This window comes from Kryptolebias marmoratus, linkage group LG1 (assembly GCF_001649575.2).
Source record: "Kryptolebias marmoratus isolate JLee-2015 linkage group LG1, ASM164957v2, whole genome shotgun sequence".
In the NCBI taxonomy this organism is placed as follows: Eukaryota; Metazoa; Chordata; class Actinopteri; order Cyprinodontiformes; family Rivulidae; genus Kryptolebias; species Kryptolebias marmoratus.
In genome coordinates, this window is record NC_051430.1 from 24,479,879 (window position 1) to 24,498,138 (window position 18,260).

The window sequence follows — 18,260 nt, forward strand, 5'->3', positions numbered from 1 at the left end:
AATCCTGAATTATTGTTTTCCTGCTTTTTATTTTTCAACGTGTTGTTAAAATCGAACTACTTCTGCATACTTTGTGCTTTTTAGCTGTTCAAATATCAGAATGTTCAGCTCATTTGGGAGATGGGTGCTATCACTGTTTAGTTTTGTAGCTTTTATACTTTTTAAAATATTTAACTTTATTTACATTTTTTCATAGAAATGCATTAGGAGCTCTTCAGTTCCCACAGAAACCAGCTTCAGCCTCCTTGCTCTGTTTTTGTCGTCTTATGCTAAGTTTAGATTTTAGCTACTGTTCTTCTGATTTTAGCCTTTTACTACTTTAGCTTCTAGCTACCATTTTGCTACTTTTAGCAAGCCTTTTGCTCCTTTTGGCTTTTAGCTTTTTTGCTACTCTACGTTTTAAGCTAACCTTTTGCTACACTTAGCTTATAACTAGCCTTTCTAATCGTAGCTACCACTTTGGTATATTTACCTTTTGGCTACTGTTTTGCTTCTTTTGGCTTTTAGCTACTGTTTTGTCATTTCAAGTTTTTAGCTAGCATTTTGCTCCTTTTGGTTTTAGTTTTTGGATATCCTTTTGCTACACTTAGTTGACAACTAGCCTTTTGCTACTTTTAGCTCAAAGCTTCTGTTTTGCTCTTTTTGTCTCTTCTTTTGTTATTTTAATGTTTTAGCTAGCCTTTTGCTACTCATAGCTACTGTTTAGCTGCTTTTAGTCAGTCTTTTGCTACACTTAGCTTTTCGTTAGCATTTTATGACACCTAGCTTTTAACTAGCATTTTGCTAGTTTCAGTGTTTAGCTGCTGTTTTTCTACACTTGGCTTTTAGCTAGCCTTATGCTGCATTTTGGCAGAAAACGAGATTTTCCTCGTTTTTATTTAGTCCTTGAAGTGGAAGTGATGCGCGTGAGGCTGCTGCTCCTCCTGGAGGAGGAGGAGGAGGAGGAGGAGGAGCTCTGCCCACCTCCCTGCTGTCTGTCCGGGCTTCGGAGGCGAGGCTGAGCCGAGGAACCAGAGGAGGAGAGCGGCCACCATGACGAGCAACATCAGGTACAAAAGCCGGATTCCGGTTAAAACAGGTGAGGGTTTATGTTTTTTTTAATATTTTATTTTTGATCAATCTGTGGATGATCGATGGTTCCTTCATGTTTGCGTCTCCCTGCGTCGCTCTTCATCCCCGCTGCACCTGCTGCCTCCTCATCCTCCCTGCCTCGGCCGACAGAGGACAGCATGGAGGTAAGGAACCACGATTTCATCTTTTTATTATTTTAATAAAAACGGCTCAACAAAGAGAGACCCCGCCTTTCAGCTGCACGAGCATCGGGCATATCTAAAATATCGCATCTGAGCGTTTTATTATTTTTAATATTATTTATATTAATTTTATTATTAATAATAATATTTTTTGCGCGTTTCCCCCCTAAAAAAACGCACGATGCGCAAAGGACAGCCATGCCTGCGCAGCCTGGTCCTCGTCCTAAAGCTTAATTTTTAGACGCAAATGTGGAGCGGGTCGGCAGCCAACATGGTACCCTCCTCCTCCTCCATCCTCCTCTTCCACCTCCTCCTCCTCCTCCTCCTCCTGGTCGCCTGATTGTTGACGTTCATGGTTCCAGTCGCACCTCCTGACCACAAACCCAGCTGCTGCACGAGCCCACAGGGGAGGTCGGGTCACTGTGACCCCGGGTGCTTCTCCTCCTCCTCTTCCTCCTCCTCCTCCTCCTCCTCCTCCTCCTCCTCCTCCTCTGAGCATCTAATATGTGATGACAGAGCAACAGTGTTGGCATGGGCCTGCGTGTCTTTTTATAATCCAGTAAGCCGGATAATTAATGCCATTACCAAAAAGCCCAATTAATCAAATGATGCTAAATTTGCACTTTTTATTATCTTCATCTTTTCCTTGTTTATTAGCAAATAAGTTCATATTCGCACGCAGAGATTCTGCGCTGTTTTATTATGATCACTGCTTCTGTTCCTGCAGATGGAAGCATAAAGCAGTTAAAGCTGAGATGAGATGTTCAGCTGTATCTGTTGGGAGCGACTCTCAGCTACTACCACGTCAATTTTCAGCTCGGTATCTGTATAAATGACTGACTTATAGACATTTCTGTGTTGTTGTTTTGGCAGCCATCTCCACATTAATCAGCTGTCACGGCACACGGCACCTTCTGCAGGTTTTATCAGGGTTTGTTGTTTGTGAGACATTTTAGAAGCGGAGATACACAAACGTCCCAAACATCAGAAAACCTGATGAGGACTGGAAGCATTTAAAGTCAGAATTCAGCTCAAATGAGGAACAATGTCTCTATCAATTTGCATGAGATTAGAAAAGAATTAACATTTATATCCACAGCTGTAGTTTAATTTTCTTCATGACACATTTTTGAAGTCACAAACGTATAAAAATAAGGATTTAGCTCAACAGATTTCTGTAGTGTGCATTCATAATAAACGGCGGTACAATTAAAGCGACTTGTAGAAACACGTTTAGGTTTTTACTGACAGGTTTTAGAACCCGCTGTAACTCTGCTGCAGCTGATCCTGAGAGGAACTCTGAGTAAAAATATCTTTTATTCTGAGCGATTCAGGCCACGAAGGACAGAAATCAGGAGCTTTAAGAATCCTGACGGATCCGTCCTGAATCCTCAAACCCTAAACGTTCCCGTCATTTTCCCAGCTGTTGCCAGGAAACACATTTTAAAATAATAAATAAATAAAAAAAGATCCATTTTGGTCATCCTGCGAGTGGAAGGAGTGTGAACACCATCTGATCTGATTATTATGTGTGGGCAGCGAGCGGCTGAAACACAGAAAGAGAACAGGCACTTTCTGCAAAACTGATGAAGACGCTGAAGCTGAGTCGTTAAAGCTACAAGAAGCAGAACACCAGCTAAAGGCTGGGTGGCAAAAGGCCATCTACAAGCTAAAAGTAGCAAAAAGCTAGTTTAGAGCTAAAAGTAGCTCGTGTCTATCTAACATGGATGATGTCTAATGTTTGCTGAAACAAAAACCCATCTCCATCTCTGTCTGCTAAAGGTAGCAAAAGGTTGGCTAGAAGCTAAAAGAAGCAAAAGGCTAACTACAGGCTAAAAAAAGCAAAAAGCTAGCTAGATGCTAAAAATAGCAAAAGGCTAGCTTGATGCTTAAAGAAGCAAAAGGATAGCTAGAGGCTAAAAGAAGCAAAAGGCTAGCTAGAGGCTAAAAGTACCAAAAGGCCAGATAGTAGCTAAAAGTGGCAAAACGACAGCTAAAAGCTGAAAGTAGCAGCATAAGACAAAATAGAACAAGTTTGCTGAAGCAAATTTCAAAGAGAACAATGTTTTTAAAAAGATTTAGAGATCTCAATGTGGAAAATATTTAAATATAATTTTTTCTGAAAGGTATAAAAGTTACAAAGACCAAAAGTCACTCGTCTCCCGAACGAGCTGAATGTTTCAATATGTAAATGGATAAAACAGCACAAAGTATGTAAAAGTAGTTAGAAGCCAAAAATAAATAAATTAAACAATGAAAACCAAAAAAAACCCAGGAGAATGATAGTGAGAACGCTGAATCAGGACTAAAAATCTCCAAGAAAGTACATTTTCTGACATCCAGGTTGAAGTTCTGTTACTGACAACATTTTAGGATTAATTTGTGTCGACTTAGGCCGTTTTCACCCGTTCATAGACGCTGCAGAGATTCTCTGATGCAGCAGTTCCAAATCAAATCAAATGTATTTATTTAGCACATTTGAAAACAACCGTGGTTGGCCAAAGTGCTGCACACAAAAACAACAAGAATTAAAAACACGAACGAGACGAAATGAGACCATAACAGCAGCCCAGACCTCAACTCTCACGCCGGATTAAACACCAAACGGGTTTTAAGAGGAGGCTTAAAGACAGAGTTTGAGTCGGAGCCGTCTGATCTGGAAAAGACCCGATCACCTCTGTGGACCGGCCTGCAGGGACAAGTAAACACAAACGATTATTAGATGTGAGGGACGCAGGAGGTCAGGAAGGTCAGTGAGGGATTCAGCAGGGGATCCTTCTGAAGTTCTTACTGTTAGCTTTGGTTTTTACATTCTCATACACCTCTGGGCTGCCTGGAGCAGGCCACACGACACGCAGGTTTCCAGACACACCTGAAGCTGTAAGCCTGTTCTCCAGCTCGTGCTTCTGTCTTCAAACACCAACGCTCGCTCTCGGTGCCACAGATGGGATCCCAGGAGGACCAGCTGCAGAGCAGGGACAGGCGTACCACTGGGGAGGGGGGTGGGTGGACCATTGAACAGGGTTTCAACCCCCCGTGGCTTCTGTTGTGAGAGGCTAATGTGAGAAGTCCTGTGATCAATGCTCACGACATGAAAACAATATTAGCTCCTAAAGGATGTTAAAAAAAAATCCAACAAGAGAAACGGCACCTTCTATGAAAACACTCAATCCTGAGTGCTGAAATGTGCTAAAGAAGCTGAAATTAAGTTAACCTAAACTAAACTAAACTCCAGCTGAAAGCTAAAAGAAGCAAAAGCTAGAAGCTGAAAGTAGCAAACGGCTGGCTAAAAATAAGGCAGCAAATGGAAAACAAAATGCTAACTGAAAGTACCAAAGGGCTTCCTGGAAGCTTAAAGATGCTAAAGACTATCGAAAAGATAAAAGTTGCGAAGGATATCTAAAACAAAAAAGCAGCAGAATTGTAGCTAAAAGCTAAAAGTAGCAAAAAGACAGCCAAAGGTTAAATGTAGGAAAAAGGCAGCTACAGCCTTAAAGGAGCAGAACAGTAGCTAAAAGCTAAAAGTAGCAGAAGAAAACAAAAACAGAGCAAATATAATGAATCTGATTTTGAAGAGAACAATGTTTCTGAAGGAACTGAGGAGATCTTGATGTGTTTTTGTGTGGAAAATAGTTTAAAAATAAAATTAAATATTTAAAAAAGTATAACAGCTATAAAAACCAAAAGCCGTCGCCCAAAATGTCCTGAATGAGCCGAACGTTTTGATCGACGAAGGGATAGAATAGTGCTGAGTTTGCAGAAACGGTTAAATTGTGAAAAACTCAGTTTGTTTTGAAGCTGTTGCTGGATAAGCGGCTCAGAAAATAATGGAATATTATAATCTTTGTGCAGATTTAACAGATTTAAACGCTCTGATTGTTGGTTTGGGACAGAACCAGCTGATTCCTGTCTTCATGCTAAGCTAAACTGTTAGCTAAGGCCTCGCCTGTAATGGATGTTGACCCTCAGATCTGGTTCTGATGGTAAAACCGGGTCGATTTCAGCAGCTTCAGGGTGAGAGAAGCCACCGTCTGTTTCAGCTCATCCACACTCTCTACCTGAACTTTGTCACTTTCAGCAAATATTTTACAGAAGGAGCGAATCTGGGCGTCACTTTCTGCAGCTGGAAAAGTTAGTTTTGCTGGCAGTGAGTTGAAATGACAGAGCAACCAGCCAACCATCAGGAAAATAACATTATTCTGAACATTTTGTTAGTTTTTCCTTAATTCTTTAAGTATATTTTCTTATATCAGGATAAGCTTGAATATATCCGCCTGTTTGTGACCCCAGGTGGTTCTGTTCTCATCGTTCTCGTGTTTGATGAACCTGCTGTGTTTTTTAATGTCTCAGACCTGAAAGATCTTAGGTGTTTTTTGGTTTCAGTCAGGAAAACTGAAGGCTGACTCGAGAGTCGGAGAAAATGTTTTGTTTTTTTAGTGTTTGGCCTGAATTCGTTTGGGATTAGAAATCATTGAGACATTTCGGTCAGATGTCGAAATGCTAATCTGCTGCAACTCTTAAGTAGAATTAAGATTATTTTGTAAACTGTTCTCAGAGAAACAAACTGCGAAGCAAACTTTATTTATCAAAACTAGTTGTAGAAAATAAAGACATGGTGGATTTAAATCTGACTGGAACGTTGGGTTGGTGTTTATTCATGCTTTTGTTGAAGTCTTAAGATAGTTTAATTTGTATAATTGGTTTTAAGAAATAATCCTATTGTTTTAGCCAACTATTTCATATACTACCTCTTCTTTTTTTATCTGTGTTTTTACTGTGTTGTCTACCACTTTGCTTCTACAAGAATACAGTCACTTATTTGAGGGGTAAATAAAGATTTTTCTTTTTTTTTAGGATAAGTTTTTCTAGTTGTAAAATGTTCTGATCGACCCGGTTCTGTTCAGACTCGGAGCAGCGTCGTTCGCAGACTGAAATGTTTCATTTAAAAGGACAGATTGACATAAAGAAAATCTCTATAACTGGAAATAAAAGCCACAGTTTATACTTCTTTAATGTTTCATGTTATGGAAAGTTTTTACATATTCAGGAAACCTTTTAAACAAAACCTTAAAATATAAAAAGATCTGAATTATAAATAATGCAGCTTAATCCGACTTTGTGATGTGGTAGAAAAATTCCACAGTCAATAGGATTAGACCGGACTTAAAATTTCATTTTTTAATTCCAAACTCACAAAGAAACGTTCATAAAAGACACCAGTGTTGGCTGGTGGAAAAAAAATAAATAAACAGGAATTGATTTTAAGACTTTTATTGAACCAAAAAGAGGAAAAAACTGAAGCGACTTGCTGCTTAATTTCCAAATGACTTCAATGTTTTTGTGCAGGTTTCAGATTTAAAGTTTAATAATATGATATGAGTTTTCTTTGTGTTTACAGCAGCAAAGGGAGGGAAATCATATCATATAGTCTGAATTGTTAAAAGAATTTGAATGTTTTTTGTCTTTTTGGCACTTTAATTGACGTGAAGATAAAAGTACAGACATATTTACACTTTCCTCCGACCCCCGGAGGTGGGACTGCATCGGGCGGCGTCCGTCTTCAGCGGAGCGGATGTGAAATCTGAGCGACAGAGCAGCCAGAGGAGCAGCTTCGTGGCGCTCTCGGATTAGCATGTTAAAGAGCTGCAGACGGTCGTATCTCCGCAGAGAACAGTTAAGACAAAGGGGGAGCGCTCTTTTTGTTGTTGTTTTCATTGGGTAATGGCGTGGAAGTCGGTAAAGGTCACAGCTTTTCCCTGCTGCGTTCAGGACGGCTGACTGTCTGTCTTTAAATCACTAACGCCGCTCAGAGCTCAGAGCCGCTGCTGAACTGGGTTTGACGATATTCAACTGCAAACCTCTTGACAAATCAGTAATTCTTGCCCTGTTTAGTGCTTTAACATGACTAAATTATTAAAGAGATACGAATGGATCGCTGTGAAGTTTGCTGTTGGCTTAAAGATTGCCTGCGAGATAAGTTTCAGTCTGCAGAATCTGGTGTTTTCTGTTTATCTGAGTGTTTGGAGCAGATGATGAATCTGATGCTCCTATCAGACGTTATAGAGGCTCGGTACATCAGCAGGTTGATGCTGCTGCTGTCGACACGTCCAGGAGAGCCTGACCTAAACGCCGGGTTACTGTTTGAATCTGTGATGAAAATACTGGATTTAATTTCCCTTCCAGTCCTGTTCTTGTTGTTGGTCGATGAAGCAACACTTGGAATGAGTTTGTTACTTTCGGTCAGGAGGCAGACCACACATAGTCCCCCCGGTCGGCTCCTGGAACGTATATAACATTGATATTGAGCTCCAATTTGACCAGGTAGTAGCTGAGAGTGATCACCAACATGTAGTCTGAGTGCTTATAGATTGTGTAAGAGCTTTGTTTAAAACTTTGGCAAACTGGTGGAGCCATTCAGCAACCATAAAATGACTGTAACTTTGTCAAATTTACAGATTTCGATGTAAAATGTGGCATGGAAGTAGCTGAGACTCGTGCGCATCACGTACTCTGAGTGCTAACAGATCGCTCAAGATCTTTGTCGAAAACTTTGCCATGCAAGGCGGCGGTGACATGTGTTCCTTCAGTCCAGATGAGATTTAAAACCAGGTTTAAATAAAACGTTTCAGGCATCTAAATCTAAACACTTTGGGCTCAAACGGGCCTTTGGTTTCCTTCAGCAGGTCACTGAGGTCAGTGTTTGCGTTGGCACAACCAGAGTAAAGACAAAAAAACAAAACAAGCTGAGGTCTCAGTCGTTCGGAAAGCATATCTAAATACAATCTAAAAATCAGAACGTATTATCATCAGAAAAAGGAGGTAAAATCCCTGCAAAGTTCTTCCAGTGAATGAGTTATCACCAAGCTCTCATGCTTTTAAAAGCTTTTACGCCTGATGGGGGTGCGTAGCTTTCTGTGCCCGTGTTTTAGTTGTTTGATTGCTGTAGATGAGCCAGTATTTCCATCTGAATTAAAACTAATAATAATAAAAGTCGCCCACCAGCCCCAGGGTCTCACCTTCAGCGTGGCTCAGATCTGCTCTTCAGCTGCTTTTTAGAAGCTTTGATTGCATTTGTTTCATTTATATATGATACATGATCAGGATGCTTCATGGACCTTTTTAATGTAAGTTATTAAAAAAACTCATTAATAAGAGTTTTATTACTTTTATTACTCCGGAGCAGCCTGAAGGGATGATGAAGCTTGAACAGAGCTGGTAAAATCTGCGTTCAGAATAAAAAGTCATGTTTGGTGGGAAGAATTTTAAAAACCTCCTTCAGCTGAAGTGTGTGTGTCTGTTGGAGTGTGTGTGCGTGCTCTGGTGCTGGAGTTCACCGCTGCGTCTCCTTTGAGAGTCACTTCCTTTAAGAGCGCGCAGCTTTGTCCGAACGAGAGGAAGAAGCTGAGCGCCGCCCGCTGACTGACCGGCTGATCGTTAGAACCGTCCAACAAAGTGACAAACACAGCCGGAGCCGGAAACGTTTAGCACTTCTTCAGCTCATTGATGCAAACGTTAGACGCTGCAGAAAGCTCGGACTGTCTGAGGAGCTGCTCGTGTTTCTAACCTCTTTAAACAAATCCAAACACCAGCTGCTGTTTGTAATGAAATCTGCAGAAAAGTAAATTAATTATTGATCGTTAAAGAATTAATATTGTTTCATACAGAATCCTTTTTATGTAATTTATAGGGAAATAAAAAGATAAATGTTCTCCTGCTCATCCTCTTAGGAAATGAAAATGTTGGATTAACTAAATAAGTTGCTAAGATTTTAGCTTTTAGCTATTTTTTAACAAACAGAAAGTTGACTTGTGGTTTGTTTTAAAGCTGAAACTGTGAAACTGAGTGACTGAGTATAATCATGAGAAAAACACGTATTTAGCCAAATTATGAACGTAACTAATGTTTGGGAGGCCAGTTTTCTTATCCAGTGATCAATGAGCGGAACAAGCAAGTCCTGCATTTAAATTAATGATTTTGAGGAGAAAAAATAAACGTTTGAATCATAGTTAATGTTAGTTTTTTTTAAGTATCCAGAAAAGATGAAGTTGGAAATAATCTGATTTTTCAAACTTTATTTCTGAAGAAGTAGGATCTCGTTAAGATGATCCAGGAAAAAAATTATATTAAGATTTAAAAAGAGCAAATTAAAATCTAATTAGATTAGGATACAGATAGTTGGATTTCACTCATTGTGGTTGAACACTTTGTGTAAATTTAAGCTGTAGTTATTTGTGGCTTGTTTAATTTGGTAGATGAGGTTTATTTCAGGTTTTCAAGCAGGAAATGTTACCAGAGAGGCTGAAATCAGCAGGTGAGCGGACAGATGTGTCTTTCAGTCATGCTGGATATTCTGTTGAAACGACACGAACAAGTGAAAGAAATATAGTATTTGGTTTGTTTGTCTGGTTGTGTGAGTGTCAGACGGGGACAGCTGGCTGCTAAAAGGCCCTGACAGAGGTGGTGGTGGTGGGGGTTGTTGTAAAACATCTGCTCCTTTTCTTCTCTTCAGACCGATTGTCCCACCTCGCTCCAACTCATCCCCCTCCGTCCACCGTCGTCCTCAGATCACATCAGGGATCGTTCGCCTGCGTTTCCCTGAACACCTTACATCTCTGCGACGTTTGCGTCATCCCAGCTGAGAACATAAATGAAAAAAATTTATTTTAGAGGCAACAAAAAGCCCAAACCCTAAACTTCCTGTCCCATTTGAGTCCTCTGTCTCCCCCCTGTGGGTGAGGCGGAAACGTCCCGTATGTGGCACCGACACGGCTCGGCTCGCAGAAAGAAAAGGTCCGACTTCTTTTATTTCAAAGAATGTTTAAGTCATGCTGCCCACATCATGTGTGAGTCAGACACACCCATCATACACACACACACACACACACACACACGCCAGCGCCACATCTGGATTCAATTGGCTCCAACCTCTGCCATGAGGAGCAGCTCGGCTGCGGCGTCGCAGAGACGACGTTTTCTTCACGTCCTTTTTATTCTAGATGAGCCGTTCAAGTTTCCTCCTCATCTGCTCACAACGACACACAGACGTGCTTTTTATTTCACAAAAATGACACCGCAGATTAATAAATTTTACCGTTCTTTTAGGAGTTTGATAAAAACAAATCGATGAACTGCTTCAAGACAGAGGACCTTTGTTCCAAAACTGAGTTTTGCTGATAAGAGATGAGAATAATAACACGTGCTGGGTATAAATAAGAAGCAAGAAGCAGAAACTTTGTGTAAATAAAAGCTGATATTAGAACATTGGGTAGCTTTGCCCCACATTTACCTCTAACTTAAGTGATATCTGGCTTAAAAAATAATATAAAACCCTCAGTTATAGCCTGCATTGTTTAGGGACTACATAACTATATCTCTGTTTACATTTATTTAATCTGGAAAATTCTTGTAGTAGTTTGAATAAATTGAACATTTAAACATTTAAACCTATAGCCAGTATCAAATGTAAAAAGTCAGAATGTAAAATAAACTTTATCGCACAGTTTAAAAGTTGTTTTGTCCATAAAAGCTTCTATTTTCAACTCACATTTCCAAACTATCATTTAGGGAGACCCTCTGCTCGACTGGCCTGAAGAATATTTCACTGAAATATAAATTTGGATCCATATGAAAGTAAATCATTGTTTTTCCATTTCCTCAGACAGACTACCTCCTCGATCTTCCAAAACAAGCACAAAAACTTTGCCTTCATAACCAGAAATAAACTGTAGAGAACAATGGTTTCATTTTTGGAGGAACCAGGTGGTTTTTAGGTCAGAAATGGTTTAAATTCACCCAGTTTTCACTTCATTCATCCATCCTAAACAAGAAAGGAATTCTTGTTTAGGTTCCTGAGACTTAAAGTACCTGGAACCTTTGGTTGAAATGCAGTCACTGCTGTTTTTGTAGCCCAGAACAGATAACTATTGAGACTTGTTGTTTTGTACTTAGTTTTTGGGTCACACTTAAAAGAAGGAGAAAAAAAGGGGAAATCTGTGGACAGATGTTCAATTTAAACAACATCCTGAAGACTTTAATGGTTCAATATGTGACTTTCTGTACGTTAATTTAGTAATAGCTGCTTTCTAAGTGGAAAACACGGAGCCATGAACACGTCTTAATGAATCTGAGCTCTTCTGCTCCGCGTTGTGACGAAGGTCCGACCTCATGTTCAGGTCAGTTCTCGGGACTTCCTCGCTGCAAACGTTCACCTGGAAGCAGGTGTATTTCCTAATGGGCCCCAACTGCAGGAGCCTGAATGCTGTAAACAAACCACGCCTTGTTGTTCGTCTGCAATAAGTGGAACAAAAATCAGAGTTCATCTGGGAACTCTGCTTTTTCTTCCCTTATGACACCATACAAAATAAAGTCTAACTTCAGCTCAGTGAGAGTTGTTGGTTTTATTTAACAACGTAATCCCTCCAGAATGTAAAAGTTTTAGTTCTTCAAATAGATTAAGGTGGAAAAGCAAAAAACTGCATATGTTAGGAATACAAATCTGTTCACATCTGCTCAGATTTACAGCATCTCATGGGCTGCAGACATAATTAGACGTTCTGATTTTCTATGAGGTACCAAAAAACACCACGTTTATAAATCTTCAATCCCATTTTATGTACTTTACTTCCACTTTAAAAAGAGTTTTGCTGCAGATTTTCTACGTCTGATAGTTTTTAGTACACTTTTAGTGTACCTAAACACTAATTGTCACCTGAAATGTGACGTAAAGAACCTTCATCCAGGTCGAGAGTGGAGGTCAGACCCGAGAATGAAGTCTTACTCCGAGGAGCTCGAGGAAGAAAACGTTATTTTAGAAAACAAAAAGCGCAAAAGGAGCTGGCGTGGCAACAAAACGTACAAAAGAACTGCCAAGGAACTCGAGGACAGAGCGTAATGGCAACAACGGCCCGCCGACAGGAGGCATGGGGTTAACAAGCAGATCGGAGACAGGTGATCAGATGCTGACAGGGAACAGGTGAAGATGGGCGTGGCCAGCAGACGGTGGGAAATCACTGAGGGGCGGAAGTGGCTGATGGTGCAGGAGAGAAACCCAAGAAGGCACGGAGAAACCGAACCCAAAGAAAATATCAGAGTGGAAACAAAAACAGAGGTCAACTCAGTTTCATTTTTAAGATACAAGTCAGCACAACACGACTCTGGAGCTTTTCTTTCACTCAAGTTCAAGCGTTCGGATCTGGTGGTTATTTCTCTGAGTGCAGAGTTTTATTTTTCATCCGTCTGAGCTGGGGGAGGGAACACAAACCGAATGAATGGGTCTCCTTTAGACGTTCGCCTCTTCCATCCCTCCCTTGTTTCCTCCCTCAAATTGCCACCTCTCTCTTACTCCCTCTCTGCGTTTGGCTTTGCCCTTCTGCAGGGGAAAAGCTCTTCATACCTGTCTGAACAGGGAGAGCTGCGGGGCACCGAAAAGAAAGAATTAAACAAACAAGAAGGGGCTGGGAAAGAAACAAAACTCAGAGCTGGGAGAGCCGGACGAGCGTACTCGGGGAGAGAAAACAGGAAAGTCTTTTTCGAGCTTTTAAAGACCGGTCACATTTGCTTCTTTTTTTTTTTTCCATTTCCCAGCTAGGGGGTTTTTTTTTTTTTTTTTTTTTTTTACTCTTTGAGACCAGTGATTATTTTGGTCTGTCAGTGTCGGAGTGGTTTAGGATGGATGCCATCATGCTGCAAGAAAAACTGGTGGAACGACTTCTGTGCCCACGAGTGAGAACTGCCAGGCAGAAGGTAAAGAAACGGGTGGAAGGGAACACATTTTTAGAGAAAAGTGTGTGAAATATCAGCATTTTCTGGAGAAATCAGCTTCGGTTTGAAGCCTGAACTCTCTCCAGCACACTTTTGCTTTTCTTGATTCGTTTCAGTGAAAGTGTTTATTCCTACAGGGTGTCAGATTTATTGCTCAGAGGGATTTATCAGTAGTTTGTTTTTCACCTCCCTTTTTTTTACGGTGCTGTTTCTATGGTGAATGTTTTCATAAAAGTGAGGGCTGTCAGAAATGCCTGTGACAAGTTATGACAGCGTATGAGGACGCTCACTGTGCGGCTGGGGAGTTTTATTAAAGAGAGCTTTTCAGGTCTGCTGAATGTAGCTTCTGTCTGTCTGTGAACGCTCTCCGCGGGGCTCCAGAGTGCGTTTATGTCTCCGCATGTCAGCGTGTCGTACTGTAAGGGCCAAAGATGATGTTCGGCCAGAGGCACCGGGGGCGAAAGCTACTGACCCGATACAACGAGGGACGGGGATCTTGCGGCCCTCTTTGTGTTTTCTGTCAGAGGTTTAGTGGAAAGTCTGAAGCGCCGGTTTTTCCCAGCTGCTTTAAGAGGAATGCTGCGCACGAGTTTTTCCGTCCGCTTGTAGATTTTCTGTCTGTTGTGGGGGATTTTATTGCCGAGCTATTTGGTGTCTGCTTCTAATTTTGACCTTTTGGTCGTTTTATTGAGAAGCCAAAACAAACGTTGTTTTCTAAGCGTCACGGCGCCGGGTTTGCTTTTCAGTAATGAATTAATTACGCTCCTAAATGTAAACTAAATGTAGCAGAAATGAATGTACATCCTGCGGTTTTAGACTTTTAAACTGTCAGATTGAGCAGCACAAGCTGAATCCTCATTATATATTATAGAAAATTTTTTTTATTTTATTTTAGTTTTTGCCAGGTGGGATTGTGCGGAAATAATAAAAAGTAGTCAGTGTCTAACCTGTAGTGGACAGCAGTCAGCACACTGTTTTAAAGAAGTTGTAACAGGTAATCCAAGCCAACTGCAGCTCTGAACAGCAAAGTTTTCACCATTTAAAACTACTGAAACCTAAAAATGTCACATTGTGGATTTCTTTTGGCTCGCTGTGCGCCACAGATTGGATTTGCTGACTCGTAAACATCTGAACGGTCTTCATATCTCTCATCTCTCCGACTTTATTCAACCTCATCTTCCGTCGCGGCCCTGAGATCGTCTGATCTTCGGCTGAAGCTCAGAGGAGATCGGATTTACAGACTCACAAACCTTCCGTCTGACATTAGGCGGGCTTCTCCACTTCCTGTTTTTAAATCTTTTTTCAAACCACATTTGTTCTCGCTGATATCAAACCCAGCGTGAGATGATTTAGTTTTTTAATGGTACAACCTTCCTTTTTTTTACCTTTGCCTTTGTTTGTTAATATAATAACGTACATACAGCACTTTGGTTAGGACCTGCTGTTTTTAAATGATTTATAAATAATAGGTTTGACATTTCATCAAATGATTACATGCACTGTAAAAGAACAAAAAGCCTACATGTTGCAACCTGGTCTGTGTGGAGCATCCTTTTGCGAAACAAAACTGTTTTGTGAAACCAGAAACAAAACAACAGAAAGTGACGTGCTGTAAAGCTCTGCGGCGTATTTCTTCATGAGAACTGCTGTGAAAAGGTTGGAGTTTAGGTTGTTTCAGATCAGAAACGTCCCGAGTGTTAGAGAGCACGACTCCTCACTGTTTTATCAAAGCTGTAGTTCAGACCTTTTTGAATTTGGGTTCTGTGGAGATGTTATGAACAATTAATGTCTTACCTGTTCTAGATAACACTTTGAACGACCTCAGAGTTTTTCTGGTCAGGTTGACGAGACCGACCACAACCAGATCTTAAAACGGCTCCAAACATCACACGGTTATTTACACAGACATTCTTATTATAATATTTCTGCTGGAATAAACATGTGATGCTAAACTGATAGAAAAGTAAATATTCATAAAACAGGGTCCATTTTGTTCTCAGCTCTGTTCAAACTAGCCTTTAGCTCATCAGTCGACTCAGAATTAAACTCAATTCCTCCAAACTGAGACGCTCAGTGAGCTTTCTGCAACAAGTAAGATACTGATCATTCATGGGGTTTCCACAGAAGCCAACTTAAAAAAAACACAACCTTGAGCTTTTTCTTTACCCCTGAGTGATTTCTTTTTACTGTAAGACATTATTCATGAATACAAAACAAGAATAAAACAGGAATGAAAGTTTGTGTTATACTTAATCCTCCCAAAGTTTTATTTGTACTCCCCACACCACCTAGGTTTAAATATACGTGTTTATTTAAAACATTTGCAGGACTAAAAACAACCCATCGTGTTTCAGGGGCCGGTTCAGATCTGAACGGGTTACAAAGAAGGTTCTAAAAAAAGAGCGACAGAACCGCAGAGAGATGTTGACAAGTCCGTCTGCTGAAAGATTAAGCAACACGGGTTTCTGTAAACTGCCGGCCTCGTCACGTGACATTCCTTTGTGCTCAGACAGAAACTGTTTGCTCGAGGGGCGAATAAAGTGAATGAAAAGACGTCTTCATTTATGAGTTCGGATTCAGACAAAACTCCAAGTTCTGACAGGAACCAAAGACGCGTTCTTCGGCTTCTTCTTCTCCTAAAGCTCGGAGGACAAAGAGGAGGGTTCACCTGGTTCAGAGCAGCTCCTGCAGCAGAAGAGCCAGTTTCTGTTTTCTTATTGTTCAGACAGAATATGTGTTTATTTAAAACTAACGCAGCGTTTTAGTTCGTGCTTGACTGCAAAATAACAATTACTTCATTTGTGTGCCTGTGGTTAGTCTTTCATGCTGTCAAAGAACAATGATGTGCTCACATTTTTAAACAACTAATTCAGACAAAATACAGATAAGATAAACATTTAACAGATTCATAAACACATAAATGATAAGCAGCTTCTTATATTCAGTCTTATACTATAATTTTGATGCATGAAAAGTGTGGATTGGTTTAGTGAAGTACTGCTAATTAGCCTAAATTTTCTCTTAAACCAACATTATTAGTTGCTACTTTTAGTTTTCAGTAATCTAAACTATGCAGGAAGTAGTTCTCCTTAATAACTGTTTGCAAAATCTTTTTTATGACCATAAAGTTAACATTAAGTTTCAAACAACAGATGGTTGAACAAGAAACATTAATGCAGGCTGTAGGATGATGCATTATTTCAACCAAACAATCAAATGTTTTCTCAGTTTAACGACTTCGGGTTGCAATTATCAGCCATGTCTTCTTAATTAATCGAAATATTTGTTAACAAATTACCACTTTGACCTTGAACGAGTGGAAAATTTCACCTAAAGTTTGTTAAACCAACAAGTTAAAAACGCCACATTTAAAGTTTCCTCCCACGTTTTTAGCAACAAGTCTTCATAAATGCAGAACTCTAAGTAGAAATTGTTTCAGCCTGCTTGTATCTTTTTTTTTATCAATTTGTTTGAATAATCATCTGTTTTAAAGATACAGTAAATGTCATAAAAATGGACAATTGCTTGCGTTTTAAAACGAATACGTGTGTGTTATTCTTGTCCTTTGTTTTAATGCTCCAGGAGAAGCAGTATGTGGGCTTCGCCACTCTGCCCAACCAGGTCCACAGGAAGTCTGTGAAGAAGGGATTTGACTTCACGCTGATGGTGGCAGGTCGGTTTCAAGTCTGGATCAATTCTCACGCCAATAACCTTATTTTTTAAGCTCACATTATTAATAAAACCTGCTCTTCTGCAGTTCATTGTGGCATATTGAAGATAAAACTTGATTTATTCTGGAGCTACGTTTGTTATATCTGAGTGTTCGTAAGAAAACAGCAACCCAGCCTCTTTGAAATGTGTTCGTGTTTAATAAATGATCTAATAAGCGTGTTAATCGTCTTATATCTGTGTGTGTTTGGGCTGCAGGAGAGTCCGGGATGGGAAAATCCACTTTGGTCAACAGCCTGTTCCTCACAGACCTCTACAAGGACAGGAAGTTACTAAACGCCGAGGGTGAGTCTTTGTATTAGCTTTATTATTCAGTGTTTTGGCTTTTCTAAGATTAAGGTTTTCAGTTTTTACGTCTGGTCAACGAGTCGGGAGCATGTTTGTGGGAGCTTTTAAACCAAAGTCTTATATTCAGAATGTGAGGTGATATAATGTCTGAAATTCATAACTTTACAAATAAAGATTATCAGAACTGAGGTTAGCCAGCAGAGCCTGTTTCATCTAATTATCTCCAGCCTCAAAGACAAAAGAGCAATAATGTTTTGCTCACATCTGAGGATGTTTCTTATTTGTTGTGTTCGCAAAATATCTCATGAACCACTGGATGGATTTTAAGGTAATCATTGGATGTACGTCTATGACTGGTTAGGTTTTGGAGTCGACCCAGTTCAAGATAGAGCCACAGCTAACATAAAAATGGCTTTGACTTTGTCAAATTTACAGATACTGAGCTGAGATTTAGTAACTGGTATGAACTGAGAGTCTTCCTTGGCGTATAACTCATAGGTCTTTAATTTCATCTTTGCTTTTCATTCTCTTCGTGTCGATGCTCTGCAGAGCGCATCAACCAAACCGTAGAGATCATCAAACACACTGTAGACATCGAGGAGAAAGGAGTGAAGCTCAAGCTGACCATCGTGGACACGCCGGGCTTCGGAGACGCTGTCAACAACAACGAGTGGTGAGTTAGAACCAGGGGTGGAAATTAAAAATTGATTTAGTAAAAAAAAAACAAAAAACGTTGTTTAACTTTCGGTTCTTCCCTCGACTATTGAAAAACAGAAAATAAAATAGCTTCTCATCACAACACCTAATTAGTGTTAGACTGCCTGTAATCTGTAGTGGATCGAGTGCATCATATGGGTTTGCAGTGAACTGTTGTAATATTTTTATTATTCAGGTGGTTTTCTCCGCCTAAAGTGGTATTTCGCTTTTATCTAAATAACATTCGGGTTGAATGTTATTTAGATCATTAATTATCCAACAACAACCAGTTAATTTACCAACAAGTCTTTAACTGTGTTTATTCCTCTCATCATGGACAACAAGTCCTGTGAATTCGGAGACATTTGTTCTTTTTTTGCAAAAGTTACCAGGGAGGAACCAAATATTTCAGACGTCTGAAATAATCGGTTCCCCCTCTAAAACATGGGACAAAAATAATTTACCAACAACTCCTTAACTGTGTTTATTCCTCTGTATTATGATATTATCAGCACATTTTATTTTTAAAAGAAT

General features: G+C 40.0%; 1 protein-coding gene across 2 annotated transcripts in view; it reads left to right on the top strand.

The window, feature by feature from the left end:
* Positions 1 to 960: 960 nt before the first annotated feature.
* The window catches only part of sept5a (septin 5a), a 22,841-nt gene continuing 5,541 nt past the window's right edge, over positions 961 to 18,260 (top strand). The window contains exons 1-5 of one of the 2 annotated variants that reach the window (XM_017412295.3): positions 961 to 1,078; positions 1,222 to 1,235; positions 16,596 to 16,686; positions 16,941 to 17,027; positions 17,580 to 17,703. In XM_017412295.3, the coding sequence (XP_017267784.1) occupies positions 1,033 to 1,078; positions 1,222 to 1,235; positions 16,596 to 16,686; positions 16,941 to 17,027; positions 17,580 to 17,703 (362 nt within the window). In that variant the 5' untranslated portion in view covers positions 961 to 1,032. Of the gene's footprint in view, positions 1,079 to 1,221; positions 1,236 to 12,601; positions 12,996 to 16,595; positions 16,687 to 16,940; positions 17,028 to 17,579; positions 17,704 to 18,260 lie in introns of those variants that run through there. The other variant, XM_017412294.3, reaches the window with a different exon arrangement.